The sequence below is a fragment of the Penicillium malachiteum genome, assembly GCF_028827825.1.
Source record: "Penicillium malachiteum strain IBT 17515 chromosome Unknown utg000001l:1.0-8184562.0:1.0-8186909.0, whole genome shotgun sequence".
NCBI classification, from domain to species: Eukaryota; Fungi; Ascomycota; class Eurotiomycetes; order Eurotiales; family Aspergillaceae; genus Penicillium; species Penicillium malachiteum.
Genome location: NW_026643094.1, coordinates 3,795,921 through 3,820,915, shown reverse-complemented (window position 1 = coordinate 3,820,915; position 24,995 = coordinate 3,795,921). Strand labels below are relative to the sequence as shown.

At 47.5% G+C, this 24,995-nt stretch overlaps 8 protein-coding genes across 8 annotated transcripts; 4 read left to right on the top strand and 4 right to left on the bottom strand.

Annotated features, from left to right (window-relative positions):
* Positions 1-1,481: 1,481 nt before the first annotated feature.
* On the bottom strand, positions 1,482-6,345 carry N7483_001439 (uncharacterized protein; the record flags this gene model as incomplete). The annotated part of the gene is made up of 2 exons (XM_057084876.1): positions 1,482-4,954; positions 5,304-6,345. The coding sequence occupies 2 exons, from the start codon at positions 6,343-6,345 to the stop codon at positions 1,482-1,484; spliced, it is 4,515 nt and encodes a 1,504-aa protein (XP_056951025.1).
* A 1,241-nt stretch (positions 6,346-7,586) lies between these two features.
* N7483_001438 (putative mitochondrial methylglutaconyl-CoA hydratase (Auh)) lies at positions 7,587-8,596 on the bottom strand (the record flags this gene model as incomplete). Its single annotated transcript, XM_057084875.1, has 2 exons — positions 7,587-8,157; positions 8,232-8,596. 2 exons carry the CDS (start codon positions 8,594-8,596, stop codon positions 7,587-7,589), a joined length of 936 nt encoding a protein of 311 aa, XP_056951024.1.
* A 264-nt stretch (positions 8,597-8,860) lies between these two features.
* On the bottom strand, positions 8,861-12,025 carry N7483_001437 (uncharacterized protein; the record flags this gene model as incomplete). The annotated part of the gene is made up of 2 exons (XM_057084874.1): positions 8,861-11,875; positions 11,942-12,025. 2 exons carry the CDS (start codon positions 12,023-12,025, stop codon positions 8,861-8,863), a joined length of 3,099 nt encoding a protein of 1,032 aa, XP_056951023.1.
* A 660-nt stretch (positions 12,026-12,685) lies between these two features.
* Positions 12,686-15,194, top strand: N7483_001436 (uncharacterized protein; the record flags this gene model as incomplete). Its single annotated transcript, XM_057084873.1, has 2 exons — positions 12,686-12,897; positions 12,962-15,194. 2 exons carry the CDS (start codon positions 12,686-12,688, stop codon positions 15,192-15,194), a joined length of 2,445 nt encoding a protein of 814 aa, XP_056951022.1.
* Positions 15,195-16,201: 1,007 nt separating this feature from the next.
* On the bottom strand, positions 16,202-17,855 carry N7483_001435 (uncharacterized protein; the record flags this gene model as incomplete). Its single annotated transcript, XM_057084872.1, has 3 exons — positions 16,202-16,244; positions 16,304-16,688; positions 16,745-17,855. 3 exons carry the CDS (start codon positions 17,853-17,855, stop codon positions 16,202-16,204), a joined length of 1,539 nt encoding a protein of 512 aa, XP_056951021.1.
* Positions 17,856-19,304: 1,449 nt separating this feature from the next.
* N7483_001434 (glutamyl-tRNA(Gln) amidotransferase subunit PET112) lies at positions 19,305-21,233 on the top strand (the record flags this gene model as incomplete). Its single annotated transcript, XM_057084871.1, has 4 exons — positions 19,305-19,587; positions 19,653-19,729; positions 19,783-19,924; positions 19,975-21,233. The coding sequence occupies 4 exons, from the start codon at positions 19,305-19,307 to the stop codon at positions 21,231-21,233; spliced, it is 1,761 nt and encodes a 586-aa protein (XP_056951020.1).
* Positions 21,234-21,971: 738 nt separating this feature from the next.
* N7483_001433 (arginase) lies at positions 21,972-23,085 on the top strand (the record flags this gene model as incomplete). Its single annotated transcript, XM_057084870.1, has 3 exons — positions 21,972-22,058; positions 22,139-22,722; positions 22,782-23,085. 3 exons carry the CDS (start codon positions 21,972-21,974, stop codon positions 23,083-23,085), a joined length of 975 nt encoding a protein of 324 aa, XP_056951019.1.
* Positions 23,086-23,763: 678 nt separating this feature from the next.
* On the top strand, positions 23,764-24,459 carry N7483_001432 (uncharacterized protein; the record flags this gene model as incomplete). Its single annotated transcript, XM_057084869.1, has 3 exons — positions 23,764-23,924; positions 24,000-24,274; positions 24,356-24,459. 3 exons carry the CDS (start codon positions 23,764-23,766, stop codon positions 24,457-24,459), a joined length of 540 nt encoding a protein of 179 aa, XP_056951018.1.
* Positions 24,460-24,995: the final 536 nt, after the last annotated feature.

Here is a 24,995-nt window from a genome sequence, read left to right as displayed (position 1 = left end):
AAATAGCTCATAATTTAACATATAAATTTCAACTTACTGACAAGAAACTCTTCGTTCAAAGCAAAGATGTTCAAAGCAAAGGTGAATCTTGGTGAAAATCGCCAATGTCACAATTCTGTAATGATACTGATCCTCACTCTACATATGTGGAAGACTATATCAACATTGAATGCACGTGTATCCAGGTGTCCGTTTCGGTGCCTTCCCAGGGCTGCCAGGCTATTATATCCCTCCAGTCTTAAACTTCAAATATTAAATTGGGGACAAAGGCTCTTGGAAATCTATATATAGGTCCACTTTAAGTTTTCAATGGTGATATTAGTCGTATTAATAACTTGAAACCTTGGAATTGATGATTGATAAACATTTGAAATGATACCACTTCAAGTTGAACCTGAAACATACTATACCATACCCGGGGCTACTTAGAATGGACTCCAAATCAATCAAAGCATCTACCTTGCGGCTTGCCAGTGGTCCTCCTAGTGAAGAAAGATTCATGGACCAATATCCCCATATATACTACGGCTTGGAATATGAAAGGCCGAACCTTTAAGTTGAAAGAAAAAGGAAGTACTGGCAAGATCGATGGATCAACGATAAAGAAAACTTCAAGTTTCCAGGATCAAAGGATATCTAACCAAGAACAGACAAAAAGAGCTGTCAAAAGTCGAACTTGAACATGCCAGTGGCAGTAATCAATTATAGTCAATACTAGTACTACTATATGGATACATTGATGGGCCGTTTTCGCTGGCATAGGTATCTACGTGTTTTTATCATAATGTAGGAAGCTATCGCTTGTTCTTTGGGGACCATATCTTGCAGGGTGCTTGATGATACCAACGGCCGAGATTGTGCTATCTATCGCATTTTGTTTTCAGTTCTTTCAAGTTGTCAATCTAGCTTTGGCTCATGCCCAGGTGGCCGGCATTGAAAACAGAGAGGAGATTATTGAGAGGCTGAACTTGGGATTGGGGCATGATGATGCACTTGCTTGTACTTTAATGTAACAGCTTGAATCCTGAACACCCGTGACCGTTCAAGTTCAAAATGTTGGAAGGAAATTAGAGGTATACGGGGAGCATTGTCAGACAGACCGAGACCAAGTTGACATTTAACTCATGCCAGTCAAGCATTGAAATACTAGAATGCTATATTATTATCTATCAAGTAGGGAAGGTTTCAAGTTGTTGAATGCATTTTAATTATTCGAAAATAATTGAACGCCCTCATATGCTTTCATCTCCTTTTATATGCGCCCTTGAGTTTAATCTTTCTAGACTTTTAGTATGATAAAAGTCCAAATCTCAATCTCAACTCCTCTTCTCGGAATTTGTGAGCATGCAACAGAACAGGAACTGATGATAATGAAACAAACAGGTATCTAACGAAAGCAAACATTTGAAAAGCAACCATTTCAATGCAAGTGCAAAAATTGAAAAAAGATATTATAGCAATAAGAAAAATATAGAATAAAGTCATGCAAATCTTACACCTAGCCCATCATAGTTAGTAGGATGTGAAGGTGAGCTCCCACTTCGTGCACGTCTCCCATACACCTCTAGCGCCGGCGCAGGTGCATAGACATGCCCACCATCTTGGATGAGGGGACCAGATAAATTAGGACCAGACAAGTTGGGATGATAGAGCTGGTAGGGCACTTGACGTGGGATCTGAAGTCCCGATAGTCGTTGGCGAGGATCTCTCACATCACCGCGATGACTTTGGAGTATCTGCACGGGCTCCATATCTAGATCCCATTCTGGCTTGACGGTATTTAATCTCTCATCTACCGATCCAACTCGGTGATGATTTAACGGCTGAGACCCCGGATACAGTAGATCAGATTGGAGAGCACTCTTCAGTACAGGGATATCACCAGTCCAGCTGGCTCGTCCAGAGAGTGTTTGTGGTTGTGTCTGTGACTGGATCATTGGCGTAGAGCTCCGCACAATTTGCAATTGGCCTTGGTAACTCGGCATGGGAGAGAAGCGAGGTGGGTAACGGACTGGCTCTGTGGCCCAAGACTGTGTTGAATAGCCAGACGAGGCTCGGGAAAGGGCATCAGGTCCTGATCCGGGTCGTTCGTTGAAATGCGATATCGGTGCATCAGATGGTAAAGAAAGGGGCATGGCACCAGGCATTATTGCGGAGGGATGGGAGACAGGGGACATAGTCTGAGGAGCTGGTGTGATGAACATCGGACCGGTCACATTCTGTGACAGCGGTGGGTTGAAGCGGGCTGATTTTGTAACAGTAATATTTTCGTCGTATGGCAAAGGCGGCCCGAATGGAGGAAGTGAAGAAGTACTAGCAGATATACCTCGCACCGGCTCGAATGTTACAAGCGATGTGCGTCGAGAGTTGAGATGTGAATTCGGTGCTGTGTGTAAATCCAGCTCATGGAAGGGCGGATTCAGAGTAAAGTTACCATAGCCAGGATCGCTATATGTAGATCGAGTCAAAGGCTCTGAAGTAAGCTCATTTGCGGCCAGCTCATGTGAGAGTGGCGAGGTAAATGCATTACTTGCGTAGCCATCGAGTGATTCCACAGATGGTTTCATTTGTACTCCGACTAGCTCCGCTCCTCTTCGTAAAGGTATGGGCGCTGGGCGCTTTGGCTCTGCTTCGAGCATGCGATGAGCAATAACACTACCGTAGGCGTTCCCATTTCCCCCATCAAGCAATGCAGATCTAGGTTTCAGCTTCGCATTCTCACTCACTGCTTGGCCATTTTTTGATTGACGAACAGCCGTAAGTGCTCGCTCAGCTGCTGATGCTAAGATTGTAAAGCTGCCTCCCTCATCCACAGACTTGCGACTGGATGAGCCTTTTCCTTGAGCTGTTGACATTTTAACTGATGCGGCAGCTGGTCCACGAAGTCGACGAGAACCTCCTGGCCTACGTCGTTCCTGTTGCCTTCTTTTGGTCGACCGTAATTGAGAGTGCCGATCAACCACTTTCCAGTCTCCATTGTTGTCACCTTGAATAGGAGGACTGGACGATAGAGGCGAGTGTCTTGGCTTCTCAGTAGCCTGGCTCATCTGTGATAACGCCGGAGAAATCTTAGGTGCCTCCTTCGCTTCCCCATCTGTTTCATACCCTTCTTCCGACTCGTATCCATTTTTTCGGAAGGGAGGTGGAGGGAAAAGATCTAGTTTGAAGCGAGAATGCGCAGGAAGTTCCTCTGGGGACTCTGCAAGAGGTGAGCCTGCTTCAGTTAACGCCCAAGTTGACGAGCGTGAAAGGCCTTCATCTGTGGATGACTCGGGGAATGATGATGATGAGCTACTAGAACGATCAAATACGGACTTTTGGTTGCGCGTATATTCTTGAGAAGAGCTCGGTGACATGCGATCAATCTCGTTGCTGAGACTTTTCATCAGTTGCCGCAGATTCTCGCGCGCTTCTCGAAGAACCGGTGGGTGGGCGCTGATTCCCTGTTTCTTTGGGAAGAGCTCGACCAGTCGTGATGCATGTGTCTGGTATTCACGGAAATCACGGACAAGTCCACAGTCATGATAATGGGTTATTCTGTCCTTGGCAGCCTCCCAGGACTTGCACAGGAAATGAGTAGCCACAATCAGCCACGAGTCGAAGTAACCGGGGTCATCCTTGTGTGTGACACCTCTGTTCTCCTCATCTCTTATCCGTAGTTCATCTCGACAGAATCCTTGAACGACAGTATGAATCTTGACCACGTCAACAGCCAAATTCCCGCGGTAGATGGAAAAGAATCCCTCTTGGCTACTCTCGGTCAATGACTCTGACAGATCAGGAGGCTTCGGATTGCCCTGAAATTCGTCTGCAGACTTTTGTGCGGTGCCACTCTGTGCGAAGAATGGATCGGAACCTGAGATCCGCTCGATAAGACCGTAGTGAATCAAAGTTCCAAGAGTGGTATCAAGATCGGGATCCTCCCCAATTTGAGCACTGGTCAATATTTCTGCATTCTCGGCAGACATAGCATGTCTTCCAAAATTGAGTAGACCAACTGGCACTTGATGGCCCAGAAACGAGAGTAGGTTAATAAGGTTCAATGCTTGACGCTGTTGCAAACGATATAAATCATTCATGATGCTGAGGAACGGCTCAGCCAGCTTTTTATCAGTTACCTGGTGTTTAACATGGTACTTTTCAATGGGCTTGCTTGTCGCATTAAGTCGGTGACCAATTGCATGAATGGCCAAAGGCAAGCACTCATAATATTCAGCAATCTCTTTTGCGCGGTGAGCCTGCTCGGGCGTGGGTTTTCTGATTCCAAGGTCTTTGTAGAGGAGCTGGCATGCATCCTCGACGCGAAGTCGGGGCATCGATAAACAGTACGGTTCAAACAGGCGCTGCTTTTTGCGAAGTGTAGCATCAATTGAGGTGTAAATGATGCTACACATTTTGTTCCATGGTAGAAAACGTCGAAAGTCATTAATGTCAGCATCATTATCGAACGTGATCCCGTCGAAGATTAATAACCACTCATGACGTGTCTGGAGCCAGGTTCGGACAGAGTTCACATATGATTGAGCTTTTAGATGGGTCGGATCTTCAGAGTCTTTGATATCCACTAGGCTGACTGCTTGGGCAATCTCCCAAAAGCATTTGTACACCGACTCACGAGACTTTGCATCGATCCAGAACACTCCGCCTGGATAGCATCCACGTTGCGCAAAGACATACTCTCGTGCTAAATGGGTCTTTCCAGATCCTGGGACTCCGGCAATAAGGACAGCCATAGTTTTATCGACGCGAGCTTTTGCCTTGAAGAGTCGATTGTGTAAAATTTCTAGTTCCTTTTGCATGCCAAAGAATGTGGCGTTGGGGTGAAAGCCTGGTGGTGCAACAAAAGGCTGTAACTCTTGTTGAGATTTGTAAAGTGCACCACTATTGCTCAGATCTGATACTGGGGAGTTACGACCAGTAGCGGGACGAAGGGGCAGTGTTGGGGTGGAGTGATCTAGAATGGAACAAAGTCAGCCACATATCTGACCTCGAGTGATGCAAGAAGAAATTTGAATAATATCAGCTTAATTTATAGGAGAGGTGGAAGCCATCCCAGACCAAACGATAGCATAATTAGATACAAAAATGAGAGAGAAAATAAGGGGAAATTAAGAAAAGAATGAGATGAGAAGTGAGAGAAAAGTGGCAAAAATAAAATAAATCATAGCAAAGATAGCGGAGGCCGTGAGCTTTATATCGTCAAATCATCGCCATGAAATCAAAAGGTCATTAAACAGGAGGCTCCTCAATCTCGTAATCCCTTAAGGTGACTGACTCATCCGGTGAGGGAAGAAGGTGCCTACCAGTGTTGAAATTTGGGGTGCTGTGTGTGAGGGGATCCTTTAATCTGCCTGAGCTGGTCAGCATGCCAACCTGTGGAGGCATGGCGGTGGTCATGCTGGGCCTACCGTCGTAAATTTCACGGGCCTTGGCCTTCATCTCCATAGTACGAGTGGTACGCTCTGACACCCAACGATCTGCAATCAAGGTAGGTGCTTGTCGAGAGTATCGGAGAAGGGCTTCAGCAACAACCTCATAGCCCGCTGAATTCTCATCGTCGAATTTGCACATATGGCTGTGATCTGCCTCGATACCCATACGCTCAACACCCTCGATGTATGGGGCTGCAGATGCCTCATCCACGATAATCTCTCTAGTTCCACGAACATCGGTTGAGCGAGTCTCATGGAAAAAGTAAATGTGGAAACGACTAATGATATCTGCAAACAAACTGTTGATGTGTTGTAAGGTTTCGTTATTGGTGCGGAGGGCTTTCACGAGCTGCGGGGAACCCTCCATAAATTTCTTGGGAAGGACAGCAGTACAGATGTTGTGCAACAATAAGCCCCATTTCGCGATATCAGATCCATTATGAGGCGTGCCGAGGAAAAGGATGCCAAACGTGGACACGTAAACGGAACGCAGGTGCTCGGTCCGCTCGTTGGACAAGCTTCGGCAGTAGATCAAAGCACGCTTCACCACTAAACCTCCGAGCGAATGGCAGACAAAGATGATCGGTCGGTCGGAACAGTCTCGAAGGTTTCGGTTCGCAGCAAGATTGGAAGCTAGAGTTTCTGCGTGGCTGACGATCGAGTCGCGCGAGGCACCATCGGTGAATGCAGTGACATTCGCGTTATAGCCGTAAGTTAGGATGCGTGGACGTTGGGATGCAAGCACCTCGGGCAAGAGATCCACAGGCCAAAAGCAGTTTGTGGACTTGCTTGTCCATGAGTCATGGGGGTGGCCGTTGAGGCCATGAACAAACACGATATCCACCGTGGGGTCACCGCGGGGAGCATAGACCTGCGTCAAGCCAAAGGCTTTAACGGGACGAGGTTCAGACATTCTGGACTCAGCAACAGTATAGCATAGTTAGAGGAATGAAAAGAGATGAAAAGGTGAAGAATAAAATAAGATAAATAGGGAATTCAAGATATAAGAGAGTGTTATTACTCAGATGATATGGTTCCCCTGACCGATCCAGATGACCCCCCAGGTAAACAGTGGATCCATGGACGGTTAACAGATTACATACTGCGCCACGGGTCTAAGTGGGCCTCATGCCAGGGTACAGGTACTATCTTCAGGGTTATTATTACAATATTATTACATGGAGTTCCAGGCTTCAATATTGATCCAAATTCTGTTATATACTCATAGAGTCACAAGAAATAGACCCCAGGTACAGAGTACTATCACCCACCTCATTCCCATGTCTAGTAAAAAATCCCTCAAATTTCACCTGGGCATATGTGATACTTTGAGATAGATCATACTCGTATCTATAGTCCAATTTTGGAAGCTCAGAATCAGATCGTTCAAAATACGAGCCATAGATGTACTGTATGCACTCGCATATGGCTGCAGGAACCCTGGTTAAGTGCCCGGAAGATGCACAAGGCAGCCTGAAACCCCTGGATATAGCCCCCGAAATCTGCGCTATGTGAGTCACACCATACATCAAAGAAGTTCCTGGCCAATGAAATGAATCAAGTAAATTGGAGCCTGCATCCCTGCAGGTGAGAGCGCCCCGAGCCGTGAAGAAAGAATATGGGGGATAATCCAGGGCTGATTATATTGCCCCAGACTCAGCATAAAGAGATCAGATTGGGTATAGTTTGGACGCCACATCTATATCAATATCAAATCCTAGTTGCTCTGTACAAAATATGGTCATCGGTTAAAGGAACTTGGATCAACACACCCAATTCAAGATTGTTTCCATGTGTTTCTATAAATAATGAGTCAATCGGGGTCGGGGCAACAAAGGGTTAATGCAGGCAGCCGGGCGCCTGGGGCTGAAAAGGGTGGCTATACAGGAACATGGGAACATGGGGCAACATTCGAATTGATCAGCCTTAGGAGGCTCCAATTTTCGGACAAAATGATATTCCAAGTCCTACTAGTCCTAACTTTGAACATATTAAAATAGACTGACAAGAGATAGGTACTAACATATCAACATTTGAAGTAGTAGACAATATGTCCGCAGCACCATAACACCACTCAAACACAGTAATCCTTGAATCCTCAAGCCCATCTTAAATCAAGATAGATATCAATTTTTATACCCCAGGAGACAAGATCTATCGTCCACGGAAAGAAGGCTTGCGCTTCTCAGCAAAAGCGCGCAGCGCCTCATACCGATCCTCCGTCTCAATAACACCCTCATAAGCTCTATTCTCAGAGGCTTCGCCCATGTATGATCCTTCAATGGCCGCGAGGGCCTGCTTGATAGCAATAGGACCACCCTCACAGATATCCAACGCCAACCGAATGGCCTCCTTCTGAACCTTCTCACGCGCAACACCTTCCTGGGTGGCCTCCTCGGGCAAAACTTCCACAAGACGATCACACAGCCCCATGAAATACGATTCCGGACCTGTGACCCGGCGCCCAGTGAGAATCATATCCCGCGCACGGTTCATACCAATCAGCGCAGGCAATCTGTATGTGCCACCGGCACCGGGAATAATGGCCAGACGAGTTTCGGGGAGTCCAACGGCACAGGATGAGCCGAAGACGCGGAGATGGGTACAAAGGGCGAGCTCGAGACCACCACCCAGGGCCATAGAGGAGATGGCTGAGATGGTGGGGACTTGCAGGTTTGCGAGTTCCTTGAATGTGCTTCGGAGATCCAGTAGGAAATCTTCGGTCCTAATTCGGGAATAGTGTTAGCAGGAGGTCATCGCTATGTCAGTGACTAATTCTGAAAGACAGGTGGTTCTTACTGGGCGTGAGTCATCTTCGCACGCTCTTTCAAGTCCGCGCCTGCGCAGAATGAGGCGTCGACATTGCTTGATAGTACCAGGGCGCGTGTGGGCCCGTTGCCCTCTTCCGCGGCGACGGACTTGACATGCTTGGATAGAGTGTCGAGCAGCTGGCGCGAAATCGCGTTACGGGCATGAGGTCGGTTTAACTGGAGCACGCGCACATGACCAGAGCCTGGGGCGGGGATCTGCTGGGTGATGATGACGTCTTCTTCTGAGCTGGTACTGTATCGCGATATGAAAACCCGAGTGCAGGGCGCGGTTCGGCGGGAGATGTGGGCGAGGGGTGTGAGGCGAGCCACTCGGGGTGACAGGATGGAAGCCATTGGATCAGCTTTGCAGATCGAGATTTTCTCGATCACGAGTTTGGTGTCTCAGAAGGAAATTTGGGGGGTATCAAGTGCTCTCAAGTGAAGTTGGAAAATCATGAATTTACAAGTTGATCTCGGGAGCTTCGGGGTGTGGGGAAAGCTTGAGACCGATGATTACCGAGCTACCGAACTACAATTTTGAAGGTAATAGGATTCCAAGTATATCATTCAAAGGGGGTATCACAATTCACATCGATCTATAGACAAAAATAAATTACACTATTGTACATTCAAGTAGTCCTCGACCTCTGTAAGGTCGGGCCACTCCCATCCAGGTGTCCGGCTGACAATGTCGTATGCCTCTTCCAAATTAGAGTCCGACGCTATCCGATCGCCAGAATTAAACTGGGGATGTAACTTCTCCAGGTACATCCGGATCGCCACCAGGGTCTGTCGCATCATTTGGTCTCCATTCAGACGATCTTCAGCTACCTCGTTCAGCAAGGCAGATGATCGACTCATCCACCGTAATAGATGTAACAGACCATCATCGTCTCCAACCATTCCCATGGCCCGCACAAAACTATGTAGTGTGGCGTAGGACGGAACATGAAGAACAGCAGGCATGCCGAGTGATTTATCACTGCTGCTATTTGTGAAGACACTTTGCTCTGCTACCCCCGATGTCTTTGCAGAAGGGAGGACGAGCTGATCAAAGTGAGCCTTCAAGAGCGATAGACCATCCTCGACCAGAGCATCAAAGTAATCGCGGTCATCAATATCCGGCAATTCGGTTGAGAATTGATGGAGCGTACAAGCCTTTTCCACTAGCTCGGGTTGCTTGATGCCAGCATCAATGGCTCTGCTGAATGTGACACACAAAGGTTGAAAATCAGCAGGCCCGGGTGCAATCCCGCGGACTCGCATCCAGTTAAACACTTCACAAATCCCATGCCATGCCAAAATGCGGACATACTTTTTGTGGCGCTTCACATATCGTTCCCCAGAAAAGTTAGAGGAAAAAGCTGATAGAAGGTTATGCCAGGCCAGGCGACAAGGGGGTTGTCGCAGTTTGACCAGCTGAGTGGCATGCCAAAAGGCCAGTGGGTGACCCTCCGGACCTTCTTCTACAGACATCTGTAGAAAAGCAATGGGCTCTTTGTACTGAGTCGGCACGTCGGTCCGGTCCGCCATAAAAACATCTTTGACGCATTTGCTAACTGTCAAGGGCGAATGCTTGCAAAGAAAAGTGATAAAAGAGCCAAACAATTTATCAGGTAATGCCTCCAGTGCCTTAACTTGCTTTTCTTGGTATTCCGAAGGATGCCGCCACACAGTGCACAGCGCCTTGATCTGGTCCTCCGAGAGGTTGCTGGACTGGAGATAGAACAACCCCGTGCGTAAATCTGGAGCGGACAATAGGAGAAGTGCAAGAAATCTCCCAGAGGGACGAATACCACGTGAGATCATCTCATTCAGAAAGTCTTCCAATAAAGGCGGCTCTGTTCGTACGTAAATGATATCGCGAGCAGAAGCTGGTTCAGGGTAAACCTCCCGTCCATCACCTGGTAGAGTAAGGCTAACCCGGTCGAAATTACTGCTAGCCGTCTTCTGGCGGTAAATCAATTTCTCAGCCATGGCAGCGTAGATCTCAGCTTTGGCAGGTAAGCCGTGGTCCTGGTAGGATAAAAAGCAGGCCCATGCTTCACGGACAGTTCGAGTGGCGCGAATTCGTGCAACCCATACTCCGTGGTTATTGTGGTCATTGCAACTCTGGAGTGAGAGAGCCCGCTGCGGCGGTGCCAGAGCTCTGGTTTGCACCGTTGGGCTCCCATCAGTATCCCAGCCAGCCAAGATAGCAGATATCTCCTCCCAGACTCGAGGAGAATACCCTGCTTCTTTCATTTGAGACAATACGTTCATTGCTCGGCTCTGAAGACCCTCATTACCTCGATGAGAATCCATGCCCAATCTTTCTTCTTTCCACGGAGGCCACGATGGAGCTTTCAACTCAGCAGATTGACGTTCAGCTGTTGTCTTTTTGTGAGCTAGCTGAACCGCAACCACCGACCGATAACCTTCTCGGGTAACGGGGAAAACAGGCTTGTGGGCTGCCATTGCACGAAGAAGCTCGAATTGAGCCTGCTGTTGCAGAAAGGCCGATCGGAAGGGATGAACTTTGGCGGGGGCGGATAGTAAAGAAAGACACAAGTTGAAACTCTGGGTCCTAAAACTCCTGTCCTTGATTTGACCCAGCCCTGACTTCCTACTTTCATTTGCACTTGGGACAGTCAAAAACCGGGCGACTGCTCGAGCAATCACAGGAAGAGCCTCGGGCCAGACTTGCCGCGCATGCAGAATTAAGCGTTTAGTTAACAACATACATGTTGTTACGTCCACTTTAGGCTGTTTGGGACTTGAGCCTTCTATCGCAGAAACTTGGTTCGTCTCCAGGGATTGTGTCAATTGATGAATTGGCGGTAGTGCCTCCCCGCTCATCAAATGCAAAGAATGAATGAGTAATAGCCGAAGGACATGGGCATCCAAATATTGCTCTTTCAGTAAAAGCAAAACAAGGAAAGGAGGGACGTGAGGCCCACTGGCGTGTTTTGTTCGAGTTTCATGGTCTGACTCCAAAGCAAATAGGCGGGATGCTGCTTGATAATTATCTTGACTTGTCAAAACCCAAGCCCATGCAACCACATCATCGATGCAATAGCCTCGTTCTTCAAGGTGACGATAATTGCATGCGCCGAACACGTCCCCGATTGCAGCCTCCAAAGCTATGGAGCTGTCGCCTTCATACTTGCGTTTAAACAAAGGATCAACCTCCTGTATGTACTGTCCAAGTATTGTTTGTAAGGACCTCCGTACGAAACGTGACCCTGGACTTTGTTTCAGAAGCGACTTGGGCACAATGACATGATCCGAATCCTTTGTTGAATTTCTTGCGGCACGAATAGAGCCTTCTCCGTAACCAATTGAATGCCCTGCTTTTTGAAGAGACTCAGAGAGATATTCGGAGGGGGTGAGCCAACATTTGACTGATCGTTTGCGGGTACGTCGTTTGTTTGCGGGACGTTGGGAATAGTCGTGGGCTGGCAAGGAGGTAGATGGATTATTGGCCTCGATTAGGGATTGACTTTGTTCACTGTTTATCTTTGATTCGATAGGCGGTGCTTGTGAGATAGAAGCACGAGGGGAAACATTGGTATAGAAACGAGGTCGAATGTCTTGCGGGTAATAGATGTAGTGAGGATTTATATTAGATGGAATATCGCCACAATGCCAATTCTAATATATTCAAATGGTTAGTTCAAATTTCATAAATCCTAAATGAGCTCCTTTTTTCATACGTACCTTATAACCGATGTTGGTGCGAGTTATGGCTCTTAGGCAGGATATCCCCGAAAGGCCTCGCACATGATTGAGAGCCGATGACATCCATGAATGTAATCATAGAAACACCATTCCCAGAGTAACCACTCCAGTCAGGCGTCACAATGATCTTCTCCTAAGATAAAAGAATAATTTTAGAAAGAACTTGGACTGCAAGCAAAGAAAATATTCAAGATATCAGACCAACCGGCGCGCTTCGCGGCAGAAAATGGATTGGTATCACGTGACGGATCGACCACCTTTTGGGCAAGCGCGCATTCTGAGTCTCACGAAACGGTATCGCCCTCGTCCTCTTCCCATACAAATTCACTGCTCCAAATTGTACCATTTTGGGGTGGTGGACTTGACCATTGTCACCCAGTGAATCTGTTTTAACTCCAAATTTCTTTTTGAAGCTTCTTTCTTCATTTTCTACCCCCCTCACATCTGAAACCATAACGTGTTGTTCCTCTCTCCTTCGTCGCGATCTCATCCTTTTTTGATCCTGTCGCGGCCCTCGCATCAAGACTACTCGAGCCATCCTGTCGCGAACAAGACCACAGCTCATTTTCAACAACTACAATCCATTGATCTTTAACCCGACGGTCGCATTCCTGCGATCTTTTCCACGAACAATTCAAAATCCTTCAGGAGATCGTCCGGTCTAGAGTGGGCCGTGTCAAAGGAAGCCCTATCCACCTTGTCCCTCCCGCAGATTCCCCCACCATGAGCGCCGACGAGGGTGAAGATCCCCAATTTATGGCTCCCGTAAATGGCGAGTCCCACCCGGAGATGGGTGGTGCGACCGCGACTCCTCCCGGCAAAAGAAAGCGTTCGACTCAGGATGATACTCCGGCTGTCGAATCTGCCCCATCCACATCGCGTGAGAGTACAAACCTACATGAGTCTCTTCAGAGCCTCCTTGGTCTTTTATTGAAGTAATATCGCCCCGCATATTGGTAGAATGACCCCGTCATTGGTAGTGTGACTGACAATTGGTAGTCATGACTCTGAACTTCAGCTTCTGTCCTGTCCCTTTCCCACATCGGCGGCCAAGCCCCGAGCGAAACGCGCCAAAACTTCAGGTGACCAAGAGACCTCGAATGTCCGATCACGGGTCGAGGCGAACCGCTACAACACCATGCAGGAATTCCTGAGTGACATTGACCGAGCCTCCTCGGCGGTCATTGAACGCAATCAGAATCAGACAAATGGTGCAAGCGTTGAAGGCGCAGCTTTACCCGAGATGGTCAACCGCATTGCGGCATTCAAAAAGCACATGAACAGCCTGATTGGACAATCTTTCATCAGTCAGTCAGATGTCAAAACCGAATCCCTAGACGACGAGGACGAACAACTCTTATCAACCGTATCAACTGTCGGTCGTGAGGACAAACAGGTCCTGACTATGTACTGCGGGAATCAATCTCATTCTAAACAAGTCTGGTCCAGTCTACCAAAATCCGTCAAGGTCCCATTGCAGTCTGCTGAGACTGGCGCCGAAAAAGTTGTCGAGTTGCAGGAGCCACTTCGTGACGGCGGACTACCCAATGGCATCACGCTCTGCTCCGCTATTCCTTTGAACTTGGACTCAACGAAGGTGCCGAAGAGAACATTTGGTGAAGTGTTCGCACCGCGTTCAGGTTTGCCTGCCGTTGAACCTCGGAAGCGCTCTCGCACCACCTCATTATCCTGGATTGATCCATTTGATCTTGTCATGGATATCAAGAACTTCTCTGGTGAACGTAATAACTACAGTCTTACCCCATTTCCATCTGGGCAATGGTTGCAATACGGCGGGGTCACATCGTCACCATCATATTGGGCTCGTGTTGAAAAGCACAATGAAGATGCAAAAATCGGGTCAACATATGGACATCCTGCAGCATCATGGGTCGGCGATGACACCTCCACTTTTCAGGGCGTTCACTCATCATTTGCTCCATGCTTCGATAGCTCCAATTCTGTTCTACAGGCAGACGCGAAGAACATGGTCTGGTGGGGTCAGCGAGGTGCAAAGCGCTTCCACGCCATGTTCACACCTTCACAACCAGAAGACGCCGCCTCGGAAGTGGATCTTGATTTCATTGACAACATCGACACAAGTACCCTTGAGGAAATGGTTGATTCGATGAAGCCGAAGGACTATTCCGAATACCTGGCTCAATATGAGCAAGCGCCCAAAGGAGACAAAGAGTCTCAAAGCACAGAGGAGTCCCTTGCGGAGATTAACAATTTGATTGAGACTCTCGCCTCATATCAAAATATCCGCCGAAATATCATTCCGTCTAGCAGCGACAATGCTGAATCAAAAGAAACACCTGCATCCGATGCTGAGGATCCAGACACTCCCTCCGATGCCGAGAGAGCTGTATACGAGAGTCTGACATCAAAGCTTGTATCACTCATCAGCAGTGTGCCTCCGTACGTTGTGGCGAAGGTCAACGGCGATCAATTAGCAGAATTGAATGTCAAGCGAACGATCATCACTGAAAGTCCCGACTGGAAGGGCACAATGGAAAAGGATGACTACACCCTGAACCAAGAGCGGGTAGCAGCCATCGCTGCACAGGCTAATGCCGCTAACCGTGCTTCGACACCATCTACCGCGCGACCAGCAAACTTCCAAGCACCTCACTCTGCCTATAACCAACGCGCATTCAATGCAAACGCTCGTCTGCCACAAACACAAGGTGGATTCCAAGTGCCTCAGCAAAACCGACAACCCTCAGCTGCAGGCCCATATACTCCCGGCTATGCTGGAGCTGGAGCTGGAGCCCGAGCCCCAAGCACCCCTTCTCAACGTCCCGGCTATAACGCACAGCAGTATGCGCAAACAAACCCGCAATACAGCCAAGCCAACAATGTGCCTCAGTTCCAGCGTCCTGCTCCTAATGGTTACACACCCCAGCCCTATACACCGCGACCTGGACAACCCGCCTCCTACAACACTCCTCAAGGGCGAACTCCCAACCCTGCAGTTGCCTCCGCTCCGGCTCAACGTTATCAGCAATATGCAGCTCAAACCCCATCACAGGGATACTCGAACACCGCTGCTGCCGCGGCGTATGCTCGCAGTGCCGCTGAGCAAGTAGCTCTGAACAAAGCACAGCTAGCAGCTCACCAAGCACGGCAAAGCCCTTCCACACCTCAACCACAATTTGAGGCTCGTCACTCCCAAGAAGGTAGTCTCACACCAGGAAGCAAGCCAAATGGTACTCCCATTCAGTCATAAACACAACAAAATACGATTGCAGTTAGTTGCTTTGGAATACATCTCTCAATGTTGAAAAGTGCGCATTTGCTTCTCTCATCTCCGATTGTGGCTTCCTCTTAATTCAGTTTCCAATCCTCCTCTTCTCTCATCATGGCTTCATGTTTACTTCACCTCTTTTCTTCCTCGATTTTTTTTCTCTTTCTACTCTTTTCTGTTTCTAATGAACTTTGCGATCATATTTCATGCGGTTCATGTGGCTTTGTTCTTCCTTTTTCTTTTCTTTTTCCTTTTTTGTCTTTTTCGGTGTTTCGCTGAACTCGAGCGACCGGCGCGTATGTGTGATGGTTTTCTGGTTTACAAAGGGGTTAGGCATTTGGGTGGTATAGAGCTGCTGCTGTAAAGTAGTTTGCTCTTTGTTTCGCTTAGACGAGATGAAGATTGCTGCTGCGTTAATTTGAATATCATCAACGTATTCCACGCTACAATTTGAATTTTAAACCCATCAAGAACCGAATTCAATTCATATCCCATCAATAGTACACTTGAAAGACACAAATAGTATAAAGTACCGCTCATAAATCTTTGCATGACACCTCAATCCCAAAAACGTTCAACAATAGCGAGGTATCCTGGTCTTCCATCCATCCCAATGCTCATATTCCAATGCCATAGCCAACAGATATCCTGTTAGCATTGTATAATTTGTTATAACAATAATCTCGCGAGAAATGCAAACGCCATATTCTTCCTGCTAATCCCGAGAGTTTTTAATCCTGACTCGCTGAACACAACACACAAAACAAAAGAAAGTGATATGAAATCATTTCTAATATGAACTTTGTGAAATGAGCAGCAGTGATGAGTTGAATGATATCAAGACATCGCGTGGGCCCGACAACCAAGTTCTCTTCCTAGCATCTGATGCTTGTAAATAAAGACACGAAACAAATGAAATAAGGAAATGGTATTCGTCCAAAAAAATGATCAAGATAAAAAGATTCGTCATTTATCACAACGATGGCTCATCATGGAATGAACATCGCGGCAACAGTCATGAAACCAAAGTACCTGGATTATACGAGTCAGTTTTGTCCAGAATATTGACTAGAGAATGAATCGATTCTTACAGAGTAGCACATCTCCAACCATCTCTCGAGTCAACCAGAGTATCAATGCCAGCGGAATAGTTTGCTGCGATCGCAGCTGCAGCTCCACCAACGACTGTAACCACGACGAGTCGACCAGAGAATTCTGCAATCATGCTAAACGCAAGCAATGGTAACAGAATAGCTCCGGATGCGATGATAATGGCCATGTAAACTGGCGCCGAGGCAGCGGAAGCGGCAGAGCGCGGAGTAAGAGAGACAAGATCAACACCTTGATCCAAGAAGCGGGTTTCTGCCGCCGCGATGGGATTATGTTCTTTCATCCAACAGCGATAATTCCGGATATCATCATCGGTAGCGCGAGGCAGAGTTTGAATAACTTTGCTATATGCGCTGAGAGCATTGTCTGTACGACTAGTCAGAAGGGAATTCGTTCTTATTTTTTGACTCTTCGAAACTTACTGTATTGTTCAGTCTTATGGATCAACGCTGCCATAAGGTCCATACGTCTATAATGCAGCGACGAAAAAGACTGGGACTGGGCGTCCAGGCGACGAGATGCAGGCACGGGCTTATTGCCTTCCTTCTCGGCGGCAGCGACACGGTGCATCTCTTCGTATTCATCCAAGGTCTGGAGGTCTTCCTCCATTTGTGAGATCTCGTCTTGTAGGTGGAGCAGAACACGATGGTTTAAGCTCTCGAAGCGCCGATACATCGGTGGAAACGCTCCTTTGTCCTCGCCGGCTGAGCGGGTCAAGTGCGATGCCACAAGTCCATAGCCTGATGATACTTGTGAAGCATTTGAGTCCCTTCGTTGGAGCGCGCGGTGGATACTATCCTCCGGGCTACTCGGGGGAGAAGGTGGGAGCAGGGATCTGTGCATTGGAGCCGCTTCCCTAGGGTAATAGTTCTCTGGCCGGGAGATCTGCAATTGGCGCTTGCCTTGTGGTGGTGGCGAAGGCGCAGCTGGAGATCTGTGAAGCTCTTTCGTCGGCCTTTTCGCCGGCGATGGCACTTTTTTCCTTGCTACCAGCTGGGTTTCCGATGGAGGCACGGATGGCGGTGATGGTACCGGTGGTGACCGAATGTCACTGGAACGTCTTGACACCCCACTCGCAGGAGATTCTGGCAGCTTCGGAGAAGTGCCTGCCTTCGATGCCAAAAGCGCATGTGGTACAGGACTAGCACGCGGTTTCGGCGACTGGATATTTATCACAGCGGCCCGAGTCGCGGGGGCAGGCTCTTCGTCATCGGAATCAGAGGACTCGGACGATGACGACGATGACGATGAAGCTGAAGCTTCCTCGCTCTCCTCAAGGAATTCAAAAACGTTTGGGACCTTTTGCGCGGGTTCAGTTGGTGGTGGTGGGGGTGGAGGAGGTGATGCTGAAGCTGCCTGCGGCTTCGCAACCTGTTTCGAACCATTGACTCGCTCAGATGGAGAGTGACTTAGGTTGTGAGGTTCGCCAGGACCAGCCTGTGTGGTCGTTGTAACATTGGAAACCGTAGATGATGTCCTCTTCCTCCCATCCTTTCTTGTTGGCTTTCTGGTGTGCATATTATTGAGCGGCATGATGATCGGGGATAATCGGATTGTAACACTGGTTCATAACTTTGAAAATAATTAAAATGTTGTTTTAGGCCATGCCCATAATAGAGTTGGATTGGCATGAAGCGCGCCGGCGTGATTGTAATGGTAGTATATTCAAGAACGTCAATATCGGGCCGTGAGGCATGGCAAGGGAGGGGTTGAATTCCGATCAAAATCACGATGTCAAGCCGGAGAATCTAGGGGTTGAATCTGTACAAAAAAAGGACAAAGTTCAAGGGGAAAGTATGAAGAAAAAAATGAATAGAGGAAGACAAAGCAGAAAAAGGAAGTATGAGTAAATGGTTAATATGATGTCTCAAAATCTTCCCCACGCCTGGTCCCTCTTACATTCTTCAGCTGGGCGATAAGAGCAAGAAGTATGTAAAGGCCCAGGTTCCAGGCTTGTATTAAATGGCAGAGCGAGAGATTCACGTCAGCCTTTTTCATGGATGGAATCTAAAACGAGAGCGCGTCACCCAGGCGGGACTCAAAGGAGTCTACGGCGTTAACTCTTTTGAATGGTGTGTTGCAATTCGTCGCACAGGGAATCCCCGACAATCTGAAGCAGATGAGAAGCGCCGGGGGCTTCAGATCGGGAACCAATGACGGGATGACCTAGGAGATTCCTAACACTCCCTGCCGATCGTAATGCGGAGGTCGATTCCTGTTATCACACAGGTCTCATTTAATGTTTCTTCGGAAGTTGTGTAAGGTTTCCCCAAACTAAACACGACTTTCGAGGTCAAAGAGAATAAACCAGACTAGTGGTTTGGATGGGGACATCCGTTATTCAATAGCCCTGTGGCCTGTGGGGACAACCCTCGAATAGGAACAAATCAGCCGACATCCTTTCCGATCCGTGGAGTGATGCATGCGTGTCTGAACATAAACAAGACAATGGTGTGTTGGCGAGTCGCCTGTCGATCATCTCCTTGCATCTGGACCATCTGGCGGTCTGGCAGACAAAGCCGCCCCATTAGTTGGGTAGCGAAGGATTCCTCCGTTGATGACGAGGCGTCTTGCATGCATATGCTGTGCAGGTTAAGAAAATCCGATACAACAATAGATCAAGACCTCGGGACTGAATAGCGCTGGAGTGTACTCTAGACTAGTCGCTATGTGTATGTACGGAGTAGTAGAGTCCATATCGTTATCGTAGCGTGGTCTCGATACCGCCCTTATCCTACACCAATGCTCATGGTACAACATCGCAGACTCTATATGCTCTAATTCATTAAATTTTGTGGTTTCACTTATAATAACTAATATTAAAAATTATGACCTAGGAATGACATCTATGCTATAAGTGCTAACTAGGGTACTCTGTACTGACTCCTGAGACTCGACATGAATCTACTTCGGATCGGCAGATCGCCAAGTTTCCCGCGCTAGAATTCCGCTTTCTTCTCCGACTTCACCCTCTACAGCGCCATGCTTCGGCCATGGTTCAATAGCGGCGTCGTCCGCTCTCTTAGTCGAGTTCGTCGCCCATTATACCCTGTATCAATACAAAGATCCTTTTCCTCCGCCCGCACCCTTCACGCGACAACAGACCGAGTCCCTCTGCGCAAACAGCTGAAGCAGGAAGCCAAGGGCCATAAAGCCCAGAAGAGACAGCGCAAAGAGAGCGAGAAGGCATCAAGGCAGACATGGAAGCTCACTGTTGGAATTGAGATTCATGCTCAAGTCGATACTGCTGCAAAACTATTCTCCAGTATGCCCAATGGAACCATTTCTCATACTTGATTCTTTCTGACGCGCGACATTTCTCTTCATTAGAAGCTCCTACATCCACAAGTGATGCTCCTAATTCCAATGTTGCCCTATTCGACCTAGCATTTCCAGGTAGTCAACCGGTTCGTATCAACTATAACCCCGAGAAATACAGACACCGACTCATGCGGTACAGGAATTCCAAGCAGCGACTCTTCTGCCCGCTCTTCGTGCCGCAATCGCCCTGAATTGTGAGATTCAACCGGTCAGCCGGTTTGATAGGAAACACTATTTTTACCAAGATCAACCGGCAGGATACCAGATTACCCAATATTATGGTTGGTAGCCATCCTTCTCTTCACTCAACTTTCTGGCTAATACTATGCAGAGCCCTTCGCACGAAACGGCTACGTCGATCTGTACGACTACGACGGTATCGCACCGGAGGATGGAGACCGAGTCCGAATAGATATTAAACAAGTTCAGCTGGAACAGGATACCGCCAAATCACAGGAATACCCACCCTCCACGCAGCTCCTCGATTTCAACCGCGTGTCTCACCCGCTCATTGAGATTATCACCATGCCGCAGATCCATACCCCCGCAACCGCTGCAGCCTGTGTCCGCAAACTGCAATCCATTTTGCAATCCTGCGGAGCCGTCACAACAGGAATGGAGCTGGGAGGTCTGCGTGCTGATGTCAATGTGTCGATTCGACGCCGAGGTGAAGCACCGGGTCAATGCCACTACGATGGAATCAGCGGACTCGGTCAACGCACTGAGATCAAGAACTTGAGCAGTTTCAAGGCAGTGGAGGACGCCATCATTGCGGAGAAGAATCGTCAGATCAGACTCCTGGAGAGCGGCGGTGTTGTTGAGGGTGAGACTCGAGGATGGACGATTGGCAGTTCTGAAACCCGACTTCTTCGTGGTAAAGAAGGAGCCGTTGACTACCGCTACATGCCCGATCCTGACATCCCACCTTTGGTGATTGGCGAAGACCTAATTGCTCATCTGCAAGAAAATCTCCCCACTTCTCCCGATGCTCTCCTTGCGCAGCTTACTGGGTCCGAGTATGGTATCCCAATTGAGGATGCCAAGCCGTTGATCGAGTTGGATGACGGTGCTCGTCTCGAGTATTATCAAGATGTAGTGGACATTCTCCACACTCTACATGGTGACTCGGGCCAATCCACAGCGGCCCTTGCGCGAATTGCGGCTAACTGGGTTCTTCATGAACTGGGTGGCCTCTTGACTAAAGCAGACCGGTCCTGGGATGCGGAGATCGTTCCGGCCCGATCTCTGGCTGAATTGGTCCACCAGCTCCAAATGAAGAAGATAACTGGTCCTACTGCGAAGCAAGTCTTGGCTGGGATTTTTGAAGGCGATCGTCGAGCAGTCTCCCAGATCTTAGAAGAGGAGAATCTCCTGCTACGGCCCTTATCGCGCGATGAATACATATTATTGGCGACATCGGCCATTTCGATGAACCCCATGATGGCCCAGTCGATTCGAAATAATAAGAAATCGCTGCACAAGCTAGGCTGGTTCGTGGGGCATGTGATGCGCATGGGCGAGAAGGGCCGTGTTGAGGCCCCCAAGGCCGAAGAAGTTCTTCGCGAACTGATCCTCGGGGAGAAACGATAGTGTTAGTTCGATGCATGTACTCCGTACTCCTTCAGCTTTTAGCCAATGATACCCTTGTGTATTTCTAATAACTGTGTTCATATTGCGCAAATCCCATAATATTCTTCATCTGTAAATAATCTTAACTTGAATGATTGCGATCAACGAGATTAATTTCCAACCGTATTATACTCATATTCCCTCTCTTGCCGCCCCAAACGCAACTCTGGAGGATCAACCCCCATTTCCCCCGTTATTCTTCCAATAACCTTGGAAAAAGAGACTCTCAGATAACTATTACGACATTCCTCGGTCTTAGCCCCTCTCTAAAATTCCAGATTGCAACACAGTGGGACATTTCGGGACCTAAACGGGGCAGCTCTCCTCAACCTGTACTTAACGGAAGTGATGGAGAACCCAGCGGAGTGCCATGATCGCTAAGTGCAGGTTTTAGCGATGGTTGCTAAACACGCAGACCGGAAACATGGAGGTCCGGGAAAAAGGGGGGCGATGAGAATAGAGATATAAAGATAAGATGAAATCCTATTGAATCTATAAATTCCAATCTTTATTCAAGTTCTCTTTCTTTCTTTCATCTATCCTCTATTTTTCTATCTTCTACTGTGGATTCCCCTCCCGATCAGATTATTTTTTTATCTTATCGCGGATCACTTACGTAGTAGATCTTCAAAGGGTCTTTTACTAATTCTACTCTTTCAACTCTCTCCAGATCTTGAATCTTTCTTTACCATATTTAAAATGACTCAACCATCAACTATTGCCTCGCACTTTCTCACCCACCCTCATCAATTGGGCGTGGTGGCCGTGGGCTTCAACGGCGGACAGGTACAAGAACAAAGACCCCGAAAAGAAACAGAATCAAGTGAAAGAGTGAACAAAAATGCTAATAAAAACCTTCTATACAGATGAAGAAAGGAGTCGAAGCTGCCCCAATGGCTCTCATCGAAGCCGGACTTCTCACCCAGCTGAAAGAAGACCTCGAATATGAAATTCACCACGATAACACCGTTCACTACTACGAGAAGGACATCCCTGCCGAGGACCCCGATCACCGAAACATGAAGAAGCCCCGTGCTGTCAGTGCCGTCACCGAGCGTATTAGTTCCCAGGTCTACAACTACGCCAAGGATGGCAAGTTCGTCCTGACGCTAGGCGGCGACCACTCCATTGCCATTGGTACTATCTCCGGTACTGCTAAGGCTATTCGGGAGCGATTGGGTCGCGAGATGGCTGTTATCTGGGTTGATGCTCACGCTGACATCAATGTTCCCGAGATGAGCCCTAGTGGTAACATCCACGGTATGCCCATGGCGTTCTTGACCCGCTTGGCTCGAGAGGATCGACGCGATATCTTTGGCTGGTTGCAGGATGAACATATCATCAGTACCCGCAAGCTGGTGTACATTGGTCTTCGGGATGTGGATCGTGGTGAGAAGAAGCTTCTGCGTGAAAATGGAATCAAGGCTTTCAGTATGCACGATATTGACCGGTATGTTTTGACCTTTTACTCTTTTTTTCATTTTACCATATAACTAACCTTCTGTGTAGTCATGGTATCGGTCGTGTTGTCGAAATGGCTTTGGCTCATATTGGCAATGATACTCCGATCCATTTGTCATTCGATGTGGATGCCCTGGACCCCCAGTGGGCACCTAGCACCGGTACCCCGGTTCGTGGAGGATTGACTCTTCGCGAGGGAGATTTCATCTGCGAATGTGTACACGAGACAGGTAACTTGGTCGCCATGGATTTGGTCGAAGTTAACCCAAGTTTGGAGGAAGTTGGAGCTGCGGAGACTATCCGCGCAGGATGCTCGTTGGTTCGAAGTGCGCTGGGCGATACCCTTCTGTAATTTTTGATTTCTTTTTGGTTTTTGGGTCTGGTTTTTTTTTCTGTATTTTGTTTTTTTAGATGATCCCCATGACATTTCAAGAGAATAATAGAAGCAAATTCTAAAAAATGATGATGATACAAAAAGTGGGTTTTCCGTACTCCATTTGAAGTTGTACTATACTTTAGATCCCCTGCCACCTGAATTTCCACCTGTCAAATCCCCCGCCTCCTCCATCTTTCTTTCTTTCCATTCTTTTCTCCTTTTGCTGCGAGGTCGTACATTCTTATCTTGTCTTGACTTTAAATTAAAATCTCAGCTTCATCTGAAGTCCCTGCTTCTCACTGCGCCTTTTGGCGCCTAATGCGCTGTTCTTATCGCTCCCCGATCTTACATCCGGTCCAAACAAAAACAACGCAGCCAGCAGACTCGAGCTCTGTGCCTTAGGGTTGGAAAGTTGCAACTACCTGACAGCCCAATCGCAAGATTGATTAATAGGACGAAGAGCTGTGCAACTCGCTTCATTCATCTTCCATACTACCCAAGTATCGCAATCGCATCATCGTCGCATCGCAATCGCAATCGCTCCGCCGAGGCTCGACGATAAACATCCCATCCATTCAATAAACAAGACACCAATACTCCTGTCGCAAGATATTCTATCCTCGACTTCCCTCACACCCATAACACTTCTCCACAATGTCAAAAGTCCCCGCTCGCCGTATCCGGCTAAGCTACCACTGGCCAGAGATCCAACTCAACATCTGGCTCATCGTCGTGCTAGCCGGTTCAGCAACATGTCTTGGTATATTCTCCTGGTTCATGATTATTCAATCTACAATGAAACTGGGTACTCCATGGTACGTACTTCTAAATTACTCTTACACACCCACCTCACTATATGAAGCAATACATACTAACTAGAACATATTTAGGCTCTTCCCATTCATGGTTACAACTAGTTCATTAGCCGTGTTATTCATCTTCGTTGTCCTCCTCTTGATCGCGCAACGCCTTTTACTACCCGGTATCCTTATCCTGGGTAGTTTCATACTTTTCGTCCTCTTCTTAACGGGGTTAATTGAGACCTCGTTACAGATGTATGGTGTTGTCGGGAATGTGAATAGTAATTGCCAGAATTATGTTGTGAAAAACAAATCAACTGGCAATAATCTCGATACACTGGGGTGGTTGACGCAGATTACTATTTGTGAGTATCTTTCTTTCCTCTGGAATTATATGGGATCTTTGAGATCTGGGCTTGGATGGTATACTAATGTTTGAATTATAGGTAATTGCTGGAAAACGGCATTTGCATTTGAACTTGTGAACGCTATCTTCTATGTATGGATGATGATCATGTCCTGGCAAGTCCATATGAATTATTATCATTGATCATATCTTCTTCTTCATGTCTATTTTTTATCGCATTTGATGTCCTGTTATATTGATTCTTTTTTTCTATGTATTGTGATACCTTATTTGATGCATCAGTTTGGCGTTTGGGTGACAAGCATGAACGACGACGTACAACCATGAATAGTTACTTCAAAATTCGATTCTCAAACCTTCAATTATGGATTTACAACCTTGAAAGGGGTCCTCGGTCGTTTCAGACATTTAGTAAAGATAATATTTGACTAAAAGTGTCACTGGCAAACATGTTCATTTTTGTTTTTCAAGGATCGTACCTAACATTTGAAGCAAACTAGAAGACTTGAACAGAGCACATCCTCTGTATTTGATACAGTCAGGAATCTACCTACTTAAAAAAAAGAAGTAGACATATTTCAAGACTAGCCCACATACAAGATACATTGAAGATAAAGATAAACAAAAAATAATAATAAAAAAAACTGCGAAACGCCGTCGCTATGCCAGGACCACACGACAACTGCATCGATCAGATATGAGAGAAGATTGGGCAGGAA